Source organism: Podospora pseudopauciseta, chromosome 6 (genome assembly GCF_035222475.1).
Source record: "Podospora pseudopauciseta strain CBS 411.78 chromosome 6, whole genome shotgun sequence".
Classification (NCBI taxonomy): Eukaryota; Fungi; Ascomycota; class Sordariomycetes; order Sordariales; family Podosporaceae; genus Podospora; species Podospora pseudopauciseta.
In genome coordinates this window covers 529,066-550,008 of record NC_085895.1, presented here as the reverse complement: position 1 = coordinate 550,008, position 20,943 = coordinate 529,066, and the positions used below count along the sequence as shown (strand labels likewise).

General features: G+C 54.3%; 4 protein-coding genes and 1 non-coding gene across 5 annotated transcripts; 2 read left to right on the top strand and 3 right to left on the bottom strand.

Moving 5' to 3' along the window:
• The first annotated feature begins 266 nt into the window (after positions 1–266).
• On the top strand, positions 267–9,074 carry QC763_604260 (uncharacterized protein). Its single transcript, XM_062914269.1, has 2 exons — positions 267–749; positions 893–9,074. Exons 1-2 carry the CDS (start codon positions 661–663, stop codon positions 9,054–9,056), a joined length of 8,253 nt encoding a protein of 2,750 aa, XP_062762497.1. The 5' UTR covers positions 267–660; the 3' UTR covers positions 9,057–9,074.
• Positions 9,075–9,769: 695 nt separating this feature from the next.
• QC763_0089230 lies at positions 9,770–9,841 on the bottom strand. The gene has a single exon. It is a non-coding gene; the product is annotated as a tRNA-Thr (tRNA).
• Positions 9,842–9,920: 79 nt separating this feature from the next.
• Positions 9,921–12,961, bottom strand: QC763_604250 (uncharacterized protein; the record flags this gene model as incomplete). Its single annotated transcript, XM_062914268.1, has 3 exons — positions 9,921–11,030; positions 11,084–12,714; positions 12,770–12,961. The coding sequence occupies 3 exons, from the start codon at positions 12,959–12,961 to the stop codon at positions 10,172–10,174; spliced, it is 2,682 nt and encodes an 893-aa protein (XP_062762496.1). The 3' UTR covers positions 9,921–10,171.
• Positions 12,962–13,931: 970 nt separating this feature from the next.
• On the bottom strand, positions 13,932–15,014 carry URA3 (orotidine 5'-phosphate decarboxylase; the record flags this gene model as incomplete). The annotated part of the gene is made up of 1 exon (XM_062914267.1): positions 13,932–15,014. One exon carries the CDS (start codon positions 15,012–15,014, stop codon positions 13,932–13,934), a length of 1,083 nt encoding a protein of 360 aa, XP_062762495.1.
• Positions 15,015–16,609: 1,595 nt separating this feature from the next.
• pis1 (phosphatidylinositol synthase 1 (CDP-alcohol phosphatidyltransferase1)) lies at positions 16,610–19,406 on the top strand. Its single transcript, XM_062914266.1, has 4 exons — positions 16,610–18,369; positions 18,430–18,537; positions 18,597–18,700; positions 18,767–19,406. Exons 1-4 carry the CDS (start codon positions 18,024–18,026, stop codon positions 19,154–19,156), a joined length of 948 nt encoding a protein of 315 aa, XP_062762494.1. The 5' UTR covers positions 16,610–18,023; the 3' UTR covers positions 19,157–19,406.
• Positions 19,407–20,943: the final 1,537 nt, after the last annotated feature.

The window sequence follows — 20,943 nt, the reverse complement described above, 5'->3', positions numbered from 1 at the left end:
GATGGAGACGGTCTCCCGGAAATTCATTCAAGACAGTGCTGCTGCACCATGACGGCACATCACCGACGATGGGAAACAAAACAACAGGGTTCAAGCTTTGGTCACAGGCTCTGGCGGTTATCGATAACGGCTAGAAGGCAGCTGGTCAGTGCTTCCTGCAGCTGGAAGCAAGGATAGCCCCCAGTCGCGGCTAACACGTTGCCGGGGGAACCCACTCAAATCAACAACAGGAAAGGGCTATTGGTCGCAATTGGTGGGCACGGCGCCAGCTCAGGCGCCCATGTCGCTCCATGCCCGCTCCATGTTGACGGCCCCTCCTCCTGGACTGCACAATTGACAGGCCATATCAAGACCTTGTTATACCCACTCGGAAGAGGAGCACCATTTCCAGCCTTCTGCTTGCTTCACCACCTTTACTTTTTTCACGATACCCATTTTTGTTGTCGTGCTTTGGCCGGCGTTTGGTACCCCTTCGTCGACGAAGTTTTACGCAAAGCGACTTCTGCTTGCCATTTGCCGTTCGTTGCTCGACTGTTTGCTTGTATCGAGTCACGTCGCATTCCACTCCAACCTACCCTCACCAGAGCATTCCAGTAGCGCTCGCCCTTAACCTACCCACGATACCCACGATACCCACGTATAATCAACACAATCAACGCAATGGCGCCCGTCGAGAGGGACACCCCGCGCGACCTAAGACACCAACATTCCGCCTCTCTTTCGGATCACGGCCGAGCCTTGGTTCCCATGTATGTTACTTACTCACCACACTCACACATCATCCATCTTCTTTTGCCTCACATCCTACTTCTGGCGATCCACAATGACCATGCTATGATATCCTCTCCCACAATGCCATGTCGCATCTTTGGCAATCGCTAATGAAGAACAGGTGGGACAGCTCTGACCCCGAGAGGGCTCCTCCCCCACTTCCTCTCAACCCCCAGTCCCCCATTGTGTCGAGGACAGGAACTAGTAGTGCCATCCAGTCCGCCCATGCTGCCCTGGCTGAGAAGGCCCGGGAGAATGCCGCACTGGTGCCCCACGTACCCAAGCATCAGCGCCTCGAAGTCTCACCAGAACGCCCATTGCCCATCCCAGGCATGGCTCCCACACCCCTAGGCGCCAACACCCACCGCCGAATGAACTCTCTCCAGCCCACCTCGGTCAAGGATATGAGCATGATGATCGAGGCCGGCAGTTCCCCGGCGAGAGAACTTCCCGTACAAAGGTCCCCCGAGAAGAACACCCGGCCCGTTACCCCTTCGAGAAACGCAAGGAACTCCTGGATAGAACCCAAGGACGAGAAGGACTACTTCGGCCATAGCGGCGATGATAGGACAACATTGAAACCGGGTCCTAGTTTGACACCCATCATCCGCCCGACTGCCCGCCGGGCTACTCACCAGAGTATTCTGGGAGAAAACACCCCCCCTCCGTCAGCTACCATGCTCGCGCTACAGAATATGAGCACCCAGTCTAACACTCACCTTCCTAGCACCAACACCAATCTCTACAGCTCCCCGATGGGTCCCAAACCCCCCCCTCCCAGCATAGAGCCCGAGAAACCGCAATCGCCTCCGCCCCAACCGCAGGCGCACTCACAACCCTTAGGAGATATCACCAACAATTCGCATGCCATGGTCCAGGTAGCCAAGGTACCTGAGTCCCTGGATCTTCTTTCTAACCAGATTCTTACCCTCACGGATATTGCGACAACGCTCCAAAAGGAAATGTCTCTTCTCAGTCGACGTTCCCGTGACAATGCCACCGATCTTCTCAGCCTCAAGGAAGCGACCAATGCCCGCGACGAGGATATCCGCAAGAGTCTCCGAGACCTCATTACCGAGAGCAAAGCCAGAGCGGCCAACCGCGACCTCTATGGTGGTCCCCTGTTACTGGAAGGTCGTCATCACACCACCTCTCCCACTCAACTCAGTAAATCCGTCCGGCCATTTTCTCTTCCGCGTATTCCGTCCCCTAACAGCTTTGCAGCTTCCTTTGATCGCGAATCCATGTTGAGTACCCCATCCCTGGTCGGTTCGGAAACCGGAACAAACTCGACGACTGTCACCCTGGTAGAGAAGATCATACGGGATATGGCTACCAAGGAGGGACAGGAGAACCTGGGCCACAAACTCTCGGACCTCGCCGGTAAACTCTCTGGAATGGCCACTGCTGACAAAATCGAGGAACTTGCCAGGTTTATCAAGGAGAATCAACAACAGGCTGTCATCGCTGCCGCTGCGGGCGGTGCTGGTGGCGGCGGCGGCGGGGGGAACAAGAATCGCAGCTGGGATGTTGGGGAAGATGACGACGATGATAGCCCTAGTAACTCGAGCCGACTTTTGCAGGGCGGTGGAGACGTGAATGAGGAGGTTTACAAGGCTATCAAAACTGTCAAAGATAGCTTAGCCAACGCTGGCGGGCTTACTGCAGAGGTCAAGGCGTTGGTTGTCAAGCTCCGGGGCGAGGTGCTACATATGGGACGCGACCTCGGGCAGAAGTTTGAAGAATTGCTCGCTGAGGGCGTGCTTAGCAACGGTGAGGGAGACGGCAACAAGGCAGACATGCAGCGCATTATCGAGCAAGGCCTGGCCCAAATGTCGGAGCAAATGAATAAGATCCTCAGGGATTACCGCTATACCGGCGGTAGTGGAGGTGATGCTTCGACAGAGGCCCATGCGCTGACCGGTCCGCGCGAGGCTCATCAGTTTGACTCGCAGGAGCTCTACAACGCTATGCGCGCCGCCCTCAAGGATACCCACCCAAGGACTCCCGACTTGAGGAGAGAGGACGTCATGCAGGCTGTTAAGGATGCTTGGGAGAAGTACAAGCCCGAGATCGAGATTCAGCAAATTGGGCTGGAGAGGGAGGAGGTTCTCGAGTGTCTGGCGCAGGGCTTGGCTGACTTCAAGCGACCGCTGGGCGCGACAAAGGACGAGGTCTTTTCTGCTGTGGCGGAGGGATTGAGAAACTATCAGCCACCCAAGGTCGAGATGTTGCGGAAGCAGGACATTCTCGAGGTAGTTACGGAGTGCCTTGGAGAATGGGAGGTTCCACAGCCACCCAAGGCTGGTGACGAGGTCACGCGGGAGGATGTGCTTGATGCCGTTAGAGAAGGACTTCTTGCTTTGCCGCCACCGCCTGAACCAAAGGGGGTTAGCAGGGACGATATCATCGATGCTGTCGCCGATGCCTTGGACGCCTTTGATTTCAGCAAAACAGTTTCTGAGGCGCTTGTCACACAGCCGGTCACAAAGGGAGATGTAGCTGAGGCCGTGAGACAGGCTTTGAAGGGACTGGATTTGTCTGATGACATGTTGGATGCTGTACAGGAAGGTCTGAGGGGACAGGAGGAAAAGGTACGACAGGCGGTTGAGCAAGGACTCAAGGGCTTTGATATTGAGGCTCTGGCGGCCATGATTCCCCGACCGGACTTGTCGCGCGTTGATGTTGCGGACGCAGTCAAGGAAGGACTTGAATTCCTCGACCTGAGCAGAGACGATGTTGCCGATGCCGTCAAGGATGGCTTGGAAAAGATGGACTTGACCAACACGCTCTCCAAGTCTGTGGCAGAGGCCGTCAAGAAAGTGCTGGAGGACCACAACTTTGGCAGCTCTTCTCATTCGGCCAACAATGAGAGGGCGCTGGTGCCCAGAAGCGCTAGTACGGGCTCTCATATTCCTATGCCATCGCACCCATCTTTTTCTGGTTCCGAGATTCCGATGAATGCCTCTCCTGGCTCATCAGTTTCGAAATCCGACATTGAAGAGGCCGTCAAGTCCGCCCTCGACTCGCTCGACTTTTCGCTTGATGTGTCAGATGCTGTCAAGACTACACTCGATGGCTTTGACTTTGCGGCCGCTGCTGGTTCCAGCTCAGGTGCAACCAAGTCTGACTTGTCCAAGGCTGATGTTGTCGACGCTGTCAAGGAAGGTATTCGGGCTTTAGATCTTTCCACTGAGATCGCGGCCGATGTGATTGATATCGTCAAAAAGGAGCTTGAGCAAGGAGATTCAGCCAAGAGCCAAGACCCCGAGGCTATGGTCGCGGCTGTTAAGCGTGGCCTTCAGGAGGTTGATCTGACGACTGAGATTGCTACCGACTTGATCGAGTCTGTTCGTAAGGAGTTTCAGACTCTGTCATCTGGGTCCGCAGTTATTTCTGCCAATGCCACTAGCCCAGCTGCCAGTAATGAAGAGGTTCTCGCCAAGTTGCAGGAGATTAGGGACACCATGGTTGCCGAGTTCAAGGCTGCTACTGAAGAGTCCAAGAAGAGCACCGTTGACAGTGACGGTCTTGAGAAGCTCAGGTCCGAGATTGAATCTTACGTTGACCGCGTCAAGGGCGAATCATCATCTTCCGAGGACAAGGAAGAGTTCATGCAGGACTTGCTCAAAACTCTTGATGGCTTCCGCGACGAGGTTGGCGAGCTGGTGCTCAAATCGACTGACAGTTCCAAGACCATGCTCAAGGAGGAGCTCGAGTCTCTCCGGGAGGTTGTCAACTCCAGCATGGTGCCTGTCACCCCACAGGCTGGCATGTACACCCAGGAAGTTCTCATGGCTATTCAGGAGGGGCTTTCAAGCCTGAGGGCTGAGGTTTCTTCACGGCCGATTGCCGGGCTGACTGAGATTCTCGACGCGCTTCAGGAAGGCCTGGGCGATATCCGAGTCAGCATTAACAACCTCCGCGACAAGCCTGCCGACCTCACCGCCAATGACGAAATTTTGGAAGCTCTGAAAGCTGGCCTCGATAGCGTTAGAGCCGATATCGATGACATGAGGAAGAGCACCAGCAACGAGCTAGCTTTGGTGAAGAAGGCCCAGGACAACGACGAGGAGGAGATCAAGGCCAGAGCTATCATCCCTGTTGAGAAAACCGTCCAGAAGGATGATATCAAAAATCTTGAGACCTTGCTTACCCAGCTGGGCAAAAAGGTTGAGGTGATGCAGGCTACCTCTGTTCCTGATCCTGATGCCATGTCCAAGGAAGACGCCCGCCGCATGGAGGATACGATCCGCCAGGTACAGGAGTCAGTTGCCAAGTTGCCGAGTCAAGTCCCACTTGCTTCGATGGAGGATGCACTCAAGAAGATCCAGGCGACGGTGATTGAGATGTCAACCCGCGATCCGCCCCCCCGCAAGCCAAGGGAACCAAGAGTACCGAGCGAGAATGATGAGCCCGCCCTTAGGGAGGATGTTGAGGCCATCGAGACCATTCTTCGCAATACCAAGGCTCGTCTGGACGATCTCATTGACGGCGAGCAGGGCGTGCGCAAGGATCATATCGATGCTTTGGAGGCACTCATTCTGGAGACCAGAGAATCCCTTGCCGGCCTGGTCAGTCATGTTGACACCCTATCCAAGAAGGATAACATCGACGCGTTGGAGACGCTCATCCTCGAGACTAGAGAGAGCGTGGGTGGCGTGGCTAGCCAGTTGGAGATTGTTTCTCAGAAGGAAGATATTCTCAAGGTCGAGTCACTGGTCAACCAGGTCGTTGCTGCTTTTGACGAGATGAAAGAGCGCCATGAGAAGGCTTTGGACGACCCCGAGCGAATCACCAAGACCGACGTCGAGGCTGTCGAGGCAGTTTGTCTTGATACCAAGGTGCTCATTGAGAACATCATGAAGGTTGATTTGGCTTCGCTGTCTACAAAGGAGAACATGGACAACCTCGAGCTTCAGCTTGGGGAGCTGAAGGAGTGCATGGATTTCCATGCTCTGGATGCCCAGAAAGCAACGGAGGATAGGCAGGCGGAGATTGTCGGTGTCGGTGAGCGGGTTGGGGAGGTCAAGGCTATTTTGGAGGACTTCCATGGCGTGTTGAGGGGCAAGCTGGAGGAGGGGGCAAAGGGGGTGGACTCGATTCATCTTTTGCTTGATGGCTTCAGCACTACTATCAAGGAGGCTATTACCAAGAACGACACTGTTGGCGACGACTTGAAGGTTATGCTTGATGCTCTCAAGACTGATGTCGAGGAGTCCAAGGCTGGTTTTTCGACTGCCAACTTGGAGACCAACGAGAAGGTTCAAGCCGCCAGCGACACTGTCATTGCCAAATTGGATGAGCGGATTGCTGATCTGATGGGCAAGTATGACGAGTTCCAGCTTCTTCATGAGGAACGGGCTGCCAAGGGTGAGAAGCGAGATGCCAACATGGAGGCGGCAGTTGTTGGCAACAAGGCTATTGCTGAGGAGCTCAAACAACTGGTTGATACTCTTGGGTCTGCTGTCACCGACTCGATGGAGAGGATGGAGGAGGCTTCCAAGACTGTGTTTGAGCGGGTTGAGGCGCTTGTTACCAAGTCTGATGAAGGCCAGCTTGAGGCCAAGACTGAACATTCCCTCACTCGTGACACAGTTCAAGAGGCCATCACCAAGGTCGGCAGTGTCAATGACCAGGTTGCCGAGTACCAGCCCAAGATTCTTCAGACCCTTGAAGACTTCGTCTCGACGGTTGGTCAGCATTATGAGCAGCTCCACACCAAGGCCCAGGCTATCCAGGAGCGCGTTGAGATTCCTGTCGAAAAGTACGATGACACTGCTGTCAATGAGAAGCTTGATGTTCTTGTCGGCCATACTGAGGTTGCCGACAAGGCGTTCGGGCGGCTGGACACTCTTGACGAGGTTCACTCTCAGGTCAAGGCTACTGCTGCTGAGCTCGCCATCTTCATTGCTGCTCAGACTCAACGCATCGCCGATGAGCATGAGGACAAGGAGAAGATACTTCAGGAGACCATCGTTGCCTTGGAGCGCAAGCTTGAGGAGAAGCAGCAGGTTGAGGCTCAGATTTCCGATCTTCGCGAGGAACAGGAGCGCCTCAAGCAGTATATCTCTGTCACTCTTCCTCAAGAGCAGGAGCAGATTACCATTGCCTTCATGTCCAACCTTCAGAGCGAAGAGGCCCGACTCAAGGAGACGATCACGTCCCTCAAGGAGGAGCAAGAGCTCCTCAAGGAGACTTTCTTGTCTAATCTGAAGGAGGAGCAAACCCGGATCATGGAAGCCAACGTCGCCCTTAAGGCTGAACAAGACCAGCTCAAGGAGTCTTTTATCGCCAACCTCAAGGAAGAGCAAGCACGCATCATGGAGACCAATGTTGCCTTGAAGGAGGAGCAGGATAAGCTCAAGGAGACTTTCTTGGCCAACCTTCGTGAAGAGGAGGACAGGCTTAAGGAGTTGAACGATGCCCTCCGGGAAGAGCAGCAGACCATCCGTGACACCTATCTCGCCAATCTCAGAGAGGAAGAGTCGCTTCTCAAGGAGATCAATGCCGGCCTTCGCGCTGACCAGGAGGCTCTCCGTGAGAGCTTCATCAAGAGCTTCCAGGAGGAAGAGCTCAGACTTCGCGAGGTCAATCAGCAGCTCCGCGCCGATAACGATAAGCTCCAGGTCACCCTTAAGGAGGAGAATGATTTGCTCAAGGCTGCTCTGAAGGAAGAGTATGAGCAGGCCAAGGCCCAACTCAAGGAGGAGCATGAACAACTCAAGGCCCAGCTGAAAGCTGAGCAAGAGGCTCTCAAGGCCACCTTTAAGGCTGAGCAAGAAGAGCTTCGTGCTTCCATGAAGGAGGACAATGACCGTCTCAAGATTGAGTTGCTCTCTAACCTCATGGAAGAAGAGACCAGAGTCAAGGAAGCCAATGCCGCCCTCCGCGTTGAGCATGACAATCTCAAGACTGCCTTCTTGGCCGAGCTCAAGGAGGAAGAGGAGCGTATCAAGACCAGCCTGGCTGATTTGCGCCTTGACCAAGAGGATCTCAACTCGCGCAAGAACAACCTCTGCTCTGAGCTGTCTACTCTCGAGGCTGCCTGCAAGTTCCGCCGTGAGGAGGTTGAAGATCTCACCACCCAGTCCGAGCACATGGAGCGCAAGGTGCTGGAGGGTGTCATGGATCTTTCCAAGGTGTTGCTTATGAAGAAGACTGCCAGCGGCCTGCCCGAGAAGAAGGGTCCCGGTGGCGGCAACAGGGAGTTTTCGTCTACGTTGAGCAGAAAGAGGGTTGTTAGTGGACAGCAACCGCTTAATACTGCCGGTCCGAACAAGGCTAGGGGGACCTCGGCTGCGATCAGTATCGCGCTTGCTCAGTCTGGTCTCAGTCCTGAGGCTAAGAGGAACTTTAGCTTGACGCAGATCAGCAATAACATCCCTGCCGGCGGCATCAAGAGAAGCCAGAGCGTTAGGAACCCTGCTGGCGGTGCTGCGAGCAGGGGCCTTAGGAAGGAGAGCTGGACTCCGATGGCGGCTACGCCTAAGAGCAGGGCTGCGAGTGGGAACAAGGCTGGGAAGGGGTATGGGGATTTGATGGGGGATCGAGAGGTGGAGGGGGAGGATAAGGAGAATGTCCCGGTTGTCAAGGAAGATGAGGAGGAGCAGGTTGAGATTCCCCAAGAGACTGAGGAGATCAAGGTTGATGAGATTCCGGTTGATGAATCGGAGGATGAGGCTGAGTCGGTGGCTGGTGATGAGGCTACTCCTGTTGAGGGGGCTGCTGCTCCTGTTGTTGAGGAGGAGGAGAGCAGTGAGTCTGAGGATGATAATGATGAGGAAGAGGTTGAGCAAAAGGATGGGACTGCTCTTGCCGCTGCCAAGGCCGCTGCTTCTTCCCGTGCTTCTTCGCCCGAGCTGGAGGAGGCGTCTTCTTCGTCGGAGTCTGAATCCGAGGATGAGGAGGAGGTCATCGACCAGCCCAAGACTGAAGCCGCCACAACTGAAACCAAGACTGCTGACGACGCGGCCTCTGAGTTTACTGACGATGATATTGAACATGTCGAAGCTGAGTCGGAGTCTGAGTCGGAGTCTGAGAATGAAAAAGAAGCTGAAGAGCCCACGTTGACTGGAGACAAGTTGAGAAAGGTCAGCAGTGGCACGACGGTTGTTACTCCTCGTGGTGGTGATGACGAGTTCAGTAGTAGTGAGGAGTCGGATTTTGATGATGGGGCTAGTGACTGGACTAATCCGCCTGCTGCTTTGGGGACAGAGACGAATATTACTGCGCTGGAGAGCGAGGTTGGGACGCCGGTTGAGGAGAAGAGGAAGGGGGCTTGAGGGGTATGGAAGAAAGAGGGGCGGGGGAGGGGGGTTGTTTGAATGATATCAATTTTGTGCATGTTGGTTTAGCAGGCGGGCAAGGTGTGGGATTCATTTTTTTTTTTTTCGTCGAGGGCTGTTTTTTTATATTTTTTATTGGGAAACAAATCTGGGAGTTAATGGAGGGGGGCCGGAGCTTGTTATGTATATTTTGTTTTGTGTTACTTTTGTTTGTATTAATGATGGAAGAGTAGTAGCAATGAGAGATCGGAATGATGGGTTGTACATCATGTTTATGTTGTTTTTGGGGTGGCCTGTTGAGTAAATCTTGAGAAGGGGAAATTGAATCAGTATACGAATAAGGGTGAAGACTGTGTATGTGCGATGTGATAGTAGGCCCCCTTCGGGCATGGCACATTTTGATTTATCGTTCAATATCATGATCTAATCCTTTGCAGAATGAACAAGATCCAACATAATCAATCACTTTTTGCGCACTTTTTTCTTTCCCTCTGTGTTTCATGATGCCTAAGGTCAACAACATATATGTTTGTCTGTCTGTATATGTTTGCGGTAAACTACTTGGTTTCTTACTCGACGGAGGCGATGTGGGGAAAAAGGGGCAAAAGGGGTTTGTTTGACCTAACGGTGTCACGTAAGAGGATGAAAAAAGGATAGGGGCAAAAATACAAAAGTAAAGTCAACTTCGTTGATAGTTAGGATGTTTGAACTGCCCACAGCCAGAATCGAACTGACGACCTCATCATTACTAGTGATGCGCTCTACCACTGAGCCATGCGGGCTTATGTAATTGCTTGACGGTAAACTAGGTGGAGTGTGGAAACATCACGATGGATGGCGAGGGACTCTTGGTAGGAGATAGGGGTGGTGAAGGTGTCGAGACAGGGTTTGAATCGAGCGTATTGTACGGGCTGTTGTGAGACATGAAGATAAATATGTAAACTATGTCTTTGGAAACTACAAAAAGTTGAACCAAAATCTCCGGCGATACCATAATCACTTTTTGACCCACACCTAGCCATCCATACGCCATACCTAACAGTTGACGATGTTCATAGATCAACCCATAGAACCCTCATCTTACACTCCAGTCAACACCCGATACACGCAACCTACATCGGCCCAAACTGATTCAGCAAACTCCAAACGCTATCATTCCCAAAATCACCCTCAAACTGCTGCCAGTTCACCCCCCCTTGCTGTCCCTGACCTTGAACCCCCTGCTGCTGCTGCTGCGGTGGCTGTTGGACTTGCTCCCTCCCCCCGACAACAGTAGTCAGCCCCCCCAGTCCAGGTACAGTAGTTGTCGTGTCCCAACTCAGGCCATTCCCATTTGTGTCCCCTACGCCGACTAAATCATTAAAGATCAAATCATGTGTGGGATATATAGGTTGAAGGGAAGCCCAGTTAAAGTCACTTGGCAGCGTCCAGTCTACTTGCCCACCAGAGTAAAAGTTGCGGTCTGTTGTTGGTGTGACAGAGGTGCTGCTTCCCGGTTGGGAGAAATCCAAGGGCCCGAGGGGGACCTGAAGAGGGTTGGGGGAGATGGCGCTACCGGCGCCAGTGGAAGATGAGGAACGGGAGGCGCGGCGCGGGGTGTGGGTTTCCCAGTGGTGGCCGCCGCCACTGGAAGCAGCGGCGTTGGTGTTGGTGGAGGAAGAGGACTGGGACAAAGGGTTGGCTTTGGAGGTGACTGTTGTGGTGGTTGAAGGGCTGGTGCCGGATGAGGCCAATTGTGACTTGTTGGTGACGGAATCGAGAGAGCGTCGGAGGCGAAGGCGGACAGCGTGGAGGACACCCAGGGCTGCTTTGGCGAGAGCGTTGCGCTCAGACATTGCCTCGAAGCGCTCGACTGCCCACTGGAAGTGTTGAAGGGCGGACTGGACGAGCTCTGGGTGTTCACGGGGAAAGAGAATGTAAATTGCTGCCATGAGGACGATGGCGTCAAAGGTGCCAAAGAAGAGGGCGAATCTGGGTTGGGTTAGAAAGGGCAACAGGAGTCGGGGTAATAGGGGGTGACCTACGTCTTGTATAAAGCCGGCCTCAGCGCCATGAAGTGCAACCTCTGCGCATTCAACATCCCCAAACTCGCCTTGAGCGCCTCCGTCCGACTCTTTGGCCTGGTAAAAATATACGGCCTGTGCAACGCCATTAGCTCAAAAGACGACAGCTGCGGCAAAATAACCCTCGCCAACGGCAACCAGTAACAATCCTCCCTATCATCAAACCTCGTGTCCGGATTTTCCAACCTGAAAAAAGGTGGCGTCTTCTTCTCAATCGAAACAACCTCCTCATGAAGCTTATCCACCCTCCCAAAATCCCTCGGGCACGGCCCTTCCTTCTCCAGCTCCAGAATCTCCCTCATCGGCGCCATAAGATGATACGCCCACACCGCCCTCGTCAACGGCGTAGGCGGCTCATTCTCCCCCCGCTCCACAATCGGCATCAACTCCCCCGAAGGGCTGGCACCCGGCGAGTCCCACTTCACATCAACCGGCAAGCTCGGCGGCACGGCCGTCAGGTTGATCGTCGTCGGCCGACCCAGCACGCCAGCCATGTGCACATCCCAAACCACAAGCGTCATCCATATCTTTCTCCGTCTCTGCACCTCCCACTGCACCTCCAACACCTCCTGCAACGTCGCCCCAGAAGGAGGCCTCGGATCCAAACTATCCCTGTGCAGCCCAATCTCCTGCGCATCTCTAATCGCACTCCCAATCGCATGCCAGCTTTCCGTCACCAAGCCGACATATTTGAGGAAACTCGCCCTGGCAAACCCAGCCAAGACTGTCGTGAGCGTCATTGATCTCTTGCCCAGCACTTGCAAAACTTGCAGCCCAGAGTCAGAGTAATCATTCGCCAAATCCTCAAAAGTCATATTCAACCCTGCATACAACAGCCCCTCGAACTCCCTGTCATCTGACGAAAGGGTCAAGAGAGCAATAGCAATAATATTGAACAGCAACCCCGGAAACGGCCTCAGTGATAGCGGGATTTGGGATGGCCCGCCTTGACTGAGGATGGAAAAGGGGAGGGTGTACCATTGCGCGAGCAAGCTGTCGAACAAAGTCCTGTCGAGGGCATAATACTGCCAGTTGAACTCCCGAAAGTAAATGTCGACTAGCTTCTCGATGTGGACCCTCGCAGGGAGTTGCCGGATCAAGGATTTGTACTTCTCTCTTGTCAACCCGTCTGAGATGGAGGGTGTAGTTTGGTCAATCGAGGTAGGTTGCCCGGGGGGTGGGGGCAGGTTCTCGTCGCCAGTGGTGGACTCTTCGATTTTACGGAGGAAACCGAGCGTGCCAGCGCCAGAGTAGCCAAAGGTTTCGGACGCGACTTTGGTGACGGGCTTACCTCCGTTGGTGGCGATGTGCTCGGAGAGATCGCTGCCGGTGTGGTGGGTTGTCGTTGATGAAGAGGACGTGATGGGGGATTTGCCCATGTCAGGGGAGGTGGCTGTGGTTGTTGAGCCGGAGCCTGAACCCGAGTTGGAGGTCCCTCCACCACCGTCTGCGCCATCGGTGGTGTCATTCGTAGGGGCAACTAGCTGTTGGCGTCTCTGCTGTTGTCTTGCTGTCGGCGCACCGGTTTCGTAGTGGCATGCGCTATGTTTGTTTCGTGAGATGCAGTTCGTGCAAGGGAGCTGTCGGTCACACTGTCCATTCACTCATTAGCCTTTGTCCAACAGCGACATCAGAACTGAGACAAACCTTTTGCTTGCGCCTATGACATTCGGTACAAGAGATCACGATCCTCCTCCGTTTCCTCGGCGGTGGCCGGGCCGGCGCATTGTCTTCGGCGGCGGCGGTGTCATTGCTCAGTCCGGCATCAGGGTACTCGGACGAGGCACCGTTGGCGGCAGCAGGCCATGCTCCCGCATCGCCGGGACTCGAAGTGGACATCAGATCGACTTGGGGAGTGCGCTGCCGAGAGGGATCCACCGGAAACGGGGCGGGAAACGGGGAACGGTAGCGGTGCGCAACGAGGTCCCAAGCACTGGAGCGCGCGGACTCAGGTCCGGGGAAGTGGAGTATCGACTCGGACTAGTTCGCCGGGCCCCAAGACGGACTCGCTCGTCGCAACGCAAAGAGAGATGAGCTCAGATTGTGGTAAAACGTCAATTAAAATTCCAGGGGTTCAGCACGCGGGCTAGGCGCATAACGTGGTCGATAACTCGATGACCGTCGATCGCTATGGTTGTTGGCGGTTGGATTGGATTGCGATGCAGGTAGGTAACCGTCAAAGGAATGACATGACGCCGGTCCCCCTCCATCAATCAATGAACAAGAAGGTCCCAAAAGTGGGGGGGACAATCAGATCCGTCCGATATCCTTCGCCAAGGCTCACCTAAGACTGCTCGCCCGCCTTGCCGGTAGGACCGCTAACTCCGGGCCCTGGTTCAGCGTCTGTCTTCAGGCAAGGGCCGTCGGTGGCCTGTCAGACAAACCAGATACACGAATCCCTCCGATTGGCGCGTTGATCGACAAAAGTATGCTGTGTGAATCAGCGGGCGACTGGCGGACGAATCCGCATGCAAGTCATCCAGTATGTATTGTTCCGGGGACCCGACTAATACATACATGAATCCAGACCGTCGTTGTAGTTTGCGCACACTTCATAGATCATGCTTTAACACGCTCACTCATGCCAAATCTAAATGTCGCCAAACGCCCCTCCATCAATCGCCTTCCTATGTATCCTTCCATCCCGACCCTAACCCGCCCTCTCTCTTACTCGCAGAAACCTGCTGTACCCTGTCCCAGGCAGCAAATCAAAATCCGGATGTTCCCATCACCACATATATGCCGCTTTTCAAGCCATGTATAGCCTTTCCCATCCGTTTCCCCAGCGCCAAGTTCTTGTTCAGCTCATTTAACTCAGACGAGCCAGGTACGCCTTCCACGCTTTCCTCCTGTAGCGCTCAGCCTCTGTCGGGGGGTCCGCGGCCTGGATGATGCCACGTCCCACAATGACGATGTCAGTGCCGAGGAGGGTGATGAGCTTGGCCGGGGTGTTGTACTGCTGGCCCAAGCCGTCGCCCTCGACATGTCCGTTCTCCTCCTCGCCCGGTGGTGGTAGCTTGCAGCCAGGAGTCATGTGGATAAAGTTGTCATCTGGAGCAGAGTTGAGGGCTTCTTGCGCAACATAACCCATGACGAAGTCCTTGTGCTCGCGAGCGGCCTCGACACAGGCCTGGGTGTAGTCCTTGGTCATCAGGCAGCCCTTGGACGACATTTGCGCCAATAAGAGCAGTCCGCGGTCCATTGGCGGTTCCTCGATGCCGGGGAAGACGAGCTCATCGCCATGCTCGTTGGTCTTGGCCAATCTCGGTGAGTCAGCAGGCTCAAAGGACTGAGTGACGGTGGTGATGGAGACGATACTTCCTTTTCGCCCGTCAGAGTCTCTGTCGCTCCCGCCATTGTTTTGCTCTTCCCCATCATCAAACTGGCCAGCAACTGGTGTGCCAACAGAGACGGACGTCTTGACCTCGTAGTGAATGCGTGCCTTCCAGTTGGCCGCCGCTTCCGCCATGGCACGGACCATGTCCTTGCCAGCGTCGATGTTGGCGTTGGTAATGTGTGCCCATTCTATTATGCGGGCAGTGCCGGCTGTGTACTGCATCTGGACTGTCTTTCCAATGTCGACGAATTTTCTGTCCTCAAAGATGAGGAAGCCGTGTTTTCTGGCGAGGGCGGCGAGCTTGACGCCAGTGCCGGTCTGCGGGTTGTAGTCCCATCCCGAGATCAAATCGTAGTGAGTCTTGAGGACGACGATGGACGGGCCGACCCTATCGGCAAGCGCCAGGAGTTCCCGAGCCGTTGTGACATCGGCGCTGAGACAGAGGTTGGAGGCCTTGAGGTCCATCAACCGAAAGAGGTACCGGGAGAGTGGGTGAGTGGCCGTCTTGGCCCGCTCAGAGTAGGGCTGGAGCAGAGTGGGATGACGGTCTGACATGGTTGCGATGTGCGATGGTCGTCTTTGGGGGTGAGTTTGTGTTGTGGGCGTGTCTAGGGAAAGTGGGATTTCGGCAGGCGGGATTTGATAGAATAAAAAACCTATCCTACCCCACACGAAGATCTAGGCGGCGTGCGGTTTTGGGCGGTACTGCGGTAGTGGTGCTATCGGCGACTAAGGGACGGCGCCACGACAAGGAGAAGCGGTCGTGTGTTGTTGGGTATTGTGGCGTTGATAGTTCAGCTGGTGAAGAAAAGCCGTTGGTCGGTTCGTGGCGACTGGCAGAGGGGCAGCTGCGTGTCTATGAGACCAGTCTCTTGAGGTTCGAGAAGGGGATAGGTCAAGGATGACCAGGTACAGTCAACACGAAGCTGGGGGGCGTTGGGTTTTATCGAACGATGCAGAGGACAGGCACGAGCTCGTCAGGCGAGGAGGGGGCTTCGAGACTGGCAAGTCCCCTAGAGACTAGCGGTTTGCGGGCCCAGGACGGTGGATGCGAAGTTTGACAACCCCGCAGGGGCAAGGTCAAGGTCGGCAAGGTGAGGTAGCACTCTCAAGTGGCCGGAGAAACCAGGAAGTACGGGAGGCGGGGAAGTGTTGGATGAGTCCCGGCCAGCTGAGCTGAGATGGAATAGGGGATCGGCTCTTTGGGGTCCAGATTCGAGATTTTCGAGGAGTGGGAAAAAACAAGGTGTGGTGGGTGCTTCTTATAATAGGTGGTACATACATACAACAGTACCTACACAGATGCTGACTGTCATCTCAGGTCTGGGTGCACTGCTTGCCGCTTGGCACTAAGGCGGAAGCGAATAGGTTGGGGGGGGTATCCGGCACCCGGCGGATTCAATGTAAAAGACGTCCTGTCCTTCTGAGAGTACCATTTGCCTACGGTAATGTGATGAATCTGGTGATGCATGTGGTGTGAAATTGTGTCCCCTCCCCCCAGTGCCTCCGCAAAAGGTCAACCGTCCATTTTGGGGCTGGGAAGACCCTGGCCCGGCGCAAGGACCCCTTGCTGGCCCTTGTTGGCTCGACTCTCGTCTCGATGTGCCGTGGGTCAGGAACGCACAGACTTTCTCCCAATCAAGCCTCGAAAGCCGCCGTCAAAGAATTCAACTCCCGCAAGTGCGTCTCCACGCCAGACCAGGCCACTGTCTTAATACCTTGTATTAGCTACGAGGTATGAATGTTCAGCTCCCTCCCTCCCTCCAGCGCTGTCAGCCCTGTTGATCACCATTGAGACATGATATGAGGGAATCAGATAGGCAAGTAGATATATGTCGGTCGGGATGTTTTGCTGCACCTGAATGTCTATCCTGTCTCTTTTCGCCGTGTCTCACGACCAACGACAGGTCACACACGCGTTCGAAGCTTTCTTTTTTGGCACCGTATTGAGACATTGTGCGACGACTGATTGGCGAGATTCCCGACTGTCCGGACCCCTCGTCCGTCCGCCGTCGGGCCGTGCCTATTCGTAGTGAGCTTTGGTATATCAGTTCGCCCCAGCTCTGAACGAGAGGACGACATCGCTGACGGGCAGCAGATCGCAGCACGGGAACCAGGAAGCCATAAGCCGTAGCTGGCCTTGACCGGCGGTTATGCTGCCGACGTCGGCGTGTAGCTGTGTCCTGTATGTAGGTTGGTACTTGGTTGCTGTGTTGGCAGTTCCAACAGGAGCCCGGACAGCCAAGTCAGCTCGTAGCAACCTGGAAAGTCGCAATGAAGCTGCAATGTGATGGGGGCGGAAGCACAGAGGAAGATCCGCAACAGTTTCAACTCGCCAGCCTAGCTGTCGACCTACCTAGCTGGGATTGCTTCCCGTCTCGCTGCAGAACGCAAGATAGATAGAGAGGAAGCTGGAAACTCCCGTCAACCCCCGCCGGGCTGCGTGTCCGGCCGCAGCTCTGATTTGTCTGGAAGTGCCCGGAGTAACATCCGGCTGCCCCTCGTCGACGGCGCTATGCTATCCTTCTTCGCCTTTCCCCTTCCACCGCTTCCCACTTCTGCAACCTTGTCGACCATCCATCCCTATTCAGCCTAGATGCGGCGCTCGACAAGGGCATTCGACAATGCAAGCACAGACCCTATCAGCCGAATGAGACGTCCACAGCCCACACTCCCATCAGCTTGATCGCCGCGTGATAAATTCGCTTCGAAAAGATTTTGAAAAAGCCTCAGTAAAGTTCATGACTTCTTACGGATATGATCACTTCTACGCGGAGTAGTCTCTCCACGCGGACGTTGCTGGTTCCATGCTTTCCACCGTCCCCATCTCGGACTCGGGGGATGACGGGATGTACATAAGAACGGTGCCGGGCGATCCGGTCGTTTAGAAGCGGCAGATCTACCTTTGACGTTGCGAACGGCTGCGAGAGACAAGTGACCGGGCTGGCGGATGCTAAGAGGTGTCGGTCTCAGATTCAGTCAGCTCAGACCCGAACCCTGGGGACCGGTGTGTCTTTGAATTGTCATGGCTTTGATGGTCAGGATGGCTTAACAATTACGACAGCCGGCTTGGCGTGGACATGTGGGGCAGATGGAAGCTCTTATCGACCCTCTTATCGCATCTTGGCATTCTGGGTCCCAAAATTTGGGCCAAGCGATTTCATGGCAGAAGCAATCGAATGAATCCACTCCCTGGCTGCATCTGGTGTTATCTGCCAAAACTCCGTCATCAACTGCCCGAAACCCCGGCGACCTCAATCTCGGTCTTTGTTCGAAGCTGGTCTCCTTTCCAAGAGAAAACACCACAAGTTTTTCTTACGCTCATTCATACCCTATATTTTTGTAATCAACCCTCTGGAGAAGCCAATCCCCCCAGAGCCGCATTGGCAACCCGCGATAACAAATCGACGGCGCCTTGCTTCAGACCCAACTGGAACCCTCATATCGAGAGCCCCACGATTACCCCTTTTCGCGCAATTCGGAAGAGCCGGCATCGCCCTCAAGTCGCCGCATGATATTTGCACAACTCTTCTCTCATCGACGATAGACTATCAGACAAGAAAGATGGCAGGTGTTACAACGAGGAGACAGGCCGCGGCCGCGCAACAAGAAAAGAATACCACCACCGTCAACGGCAATGCTGCCCCTTTCATGGAACAGGAGAACGCTCCACGAGATATCCTCGATGAACTCGACGATGACGAGCCCGCCGAGAACATTTTCCTTTTCTATCCCAACCTGATCGGATACGCCAGAATCATCCTCGCTGTTGCGTCGCTCTACTACATGCCCATTCATCCTAGAACCTGCACACTGCTATACTCCATCAGTTGTCTGCTTGACGCATTAGATGGAATTGCCGCCAGAGCGTACAATCAAAGTACGCGCTTCGGCGCCGTGCTTGATATGGGTAAGCACTTACTCTCTATAGTTACAAAACGTGCGGCAAGATGCTTACATGCTCATGCAGTTACGGATCGGTGCACTACTTCCTGCCTTCTGACTTTCCTCGCTTCTGCCTTTCCCCGGTGGGCCATTCTCTTCCAGCTCCTGATCTCTCTTGATCTTGCCAGCCACTGTGAGCTATGCTTCTCCCCGGTGCTAGATTAGGAGCGCAATGCTAACTTTCGACTTCAGACATGCACATGTACGCCACCCTTGCCCTTGGCGGCAGCAACACCTCCCACAAGAACGTCGACAAGTCCCGTTCCTTCCTCCTGAACCTCTACTACACCAACAAGGTACTTACCTTTCCAGCTTACTTTTACGACGAACTGCGTCACTAACATTTTATCCTCCTTAACCAGAACGTCCTCTTCATCGCCTGCTTCCTGAACGAGGCTTTCTTCGTCGGCTTGTACCTCCTCTCCTTCAGCTCCCCGCTCCTCTCGCCCTCTCTTCTTGAAACCGTTCCTCCCTCGACCGCCGCCGCCATTCATCAGGGCGCCCAGGTCAACTCCAGCATTCTCAGCATGATCTTCGCCAACCCCTACAGCGCCGGGGCGCTCGAGATGGCGAGGGCGAACAAGATGGACAGCTTCTGGCCCTGGGTTATCACTGGTGTGAGCTTCCCCGTCATGGCCTTCAAGCAGGTCGTGAACGTGATCCAGCTGGTCAAGGCGAGCAGGTGGCTCGCTGAGGGTGACATTGAGGCCAGGAGGGAGGCTAGAAGGATTGCCAAGAGGAGGCAGGAGTAAGGCACATTCTCGGCTTCTACGAGAATCTGTGGGAGTGGTGCTGTAAGATATGGTTGTTGGGGTTGGATGAACCGTCTGCCCACGACAAGCCAGAAAGATGCTGTTGTACGTTAATGGTTGGTTGGAACATGGCCGGAGGGGAGCATGGCATGGTTGGTGTGAGAGCGGACTGTTCGGATCAGTTTAGTTGTCGGGTTGCATTGTTTGCATATTGGGATTGGAAGTTTCCCCTTCAGGGCGGCGTTTGGGCTGGTGTGATTGGCTGGTTGGTTGGTGGGTTGATTGGTGGGTTGGTTGGTGGGTTGGTTGGTTGGGGGTGATATGTGGTCATGGTACAACAGGGAGTGTGTGCAAAAGGGACCATCACTGGAGGGGAGGGTTGTCAGCATGTTCTCTTGGTATCCCGTTAAATGCGGTATACGTGCATGTTGTATCTCACTTTGTTGGGGGGGAAGGGGGAGCTTTCGGTTTTTTCTTCCTTTTCTTGGTTTTTTTCTTTTTTTGCCGAAAGTTCTTGACACGGTTTCTTTTTTGTTTGGGTTGTACATAACTTTTTATTTTATTTACATAAGGTTAATATTTTCTTCTTTTGATATCATTTTGTTTGGATTTGGTTGTGAAATCGGGATGCTGAGTTGGTGTGGGGATGGTTTATGCGGTGCTTATGCTCAGGGGTTCAGGGGTATTGGGGGAGACTAAGTCAACACCACCACATGTGTTACGGGATATTACTGTATTAATCAATCCCTAACAGTGAAAAGTGTGTACACTCTGCCGGTTAGTTCGTCGACCTTGTTCTCCCAGAACCACCCTTCGCTGCTTCCGCCCAGGCGCCCGGCGTACCATTCTGCTCATGCCCAGCCCCGGTCACTCTCGGAAGTAGTGGTTGGGTTGTGTCCGTGGGAACCGGTCAGGAGTTGCTGCCTCTCATCATCATCTTGTGGGATCCAGGAGTGGCATTTGGCGCCTAGTTTGACGAGGTGTCCGCCGTGAGGAGCCAGGTTTGGGTAAAGGCTGAGAAGTCAGGGTTGTTGGTGTCGGATTGTTTGAAGAAGGAGCTTTCTTCGTCTAGGCGGGCTTTGATCTGGGATGTCTTTTGTTTTAGATGAGAGGAGGTAGAGGAGTGTTCGGTAGGCTAGTGTGTCGGCTGATGATGCAGCGAGGAGGATGGAGAGGAGGGTGGAGAGAGGTGTGTTAGTTGTGAGGAGGGGGTTGGTGAGTTTGAGGAAGAGGCTGGGTGAGAGGGTTAGCTGTTTTTGATGTTGTAGGATTGGGGATTAGGAGAGATGCTGGTGGGGAGAGGAGAAAGGATGGGGTGGATACCTGGAAACTAGGTAGAAGTTTGATCGTAGGAGTCGGATCCAGGCTTTGTGGAGGGTTTGGTGGAGGATGTTGCGCAGGGGGACGAGCTGCATTTGGAGTTGGTCGTGGGTGGCGATGAGGGTGATGAACTTGTTTGGGATGGGTAGTGCTTTGGCTGTGGGAGTTGGAAGGGTCAGTTAGTTTGCCCCGTTGGATGAGAGAGGGAAATCGGTGTCGTGTACTTATGTCCGTACTGCCGTTGCTGCCATTCATATGACCTCCTGGCGCATGATTGTGAGCAATTGCCTCTCTTGTGGCAAGATAACTGGCGAGGAAGTCGATGGTGTCGTGGCAGAAGGCATTGATCTCAATCTCGAGATCCTCATCGCTCGGCCGTCCTGAGAGGTATTCATGGCCATGGCTGTGTGCGGGATTCGCACTTTTGAATGAGTGAATTGTTTGCCATTTGATCGCTGGGTGCAGTC

Bases quoted from the DNA above. Each gene is read 5' to 3' on its own strand.
- pis1 (XM_062914266.1), top strand. From the start codon at position 18,024: ATGGCAGGTGTTACAACGAGGAGACAGGCCGCGGCCGCGCAACAAGAA. The intron at 18,538-18,596 runs GTGAGCTATGCT...TTTCGACTTCAG, and splicing joins TCTTGATCTTGCCAGCCACT to ACATGCACATGTACGCCACC. The intron at 18,701-18,766 runs GTACTTACCTTT...CTCCTTAACCAG, and splicing joins ACCTCTACTACACCAACAAG to AACGTCCTCTTCATCGCCTG.
- QC763_604260 (XM_062914269.1), top strand. From the start codon at position 661: ATGGCGCCCGTCGAGAGGGACACCCCGCGCGACCTAAGACACCAACAT. The intron at 750-892 runs GTATGTTACTTA...AATGAAGAACAG, and splicing joins GGCCGAGCCTTGGTTCCCAT to GTGGGACAGCTCTGACCCCG.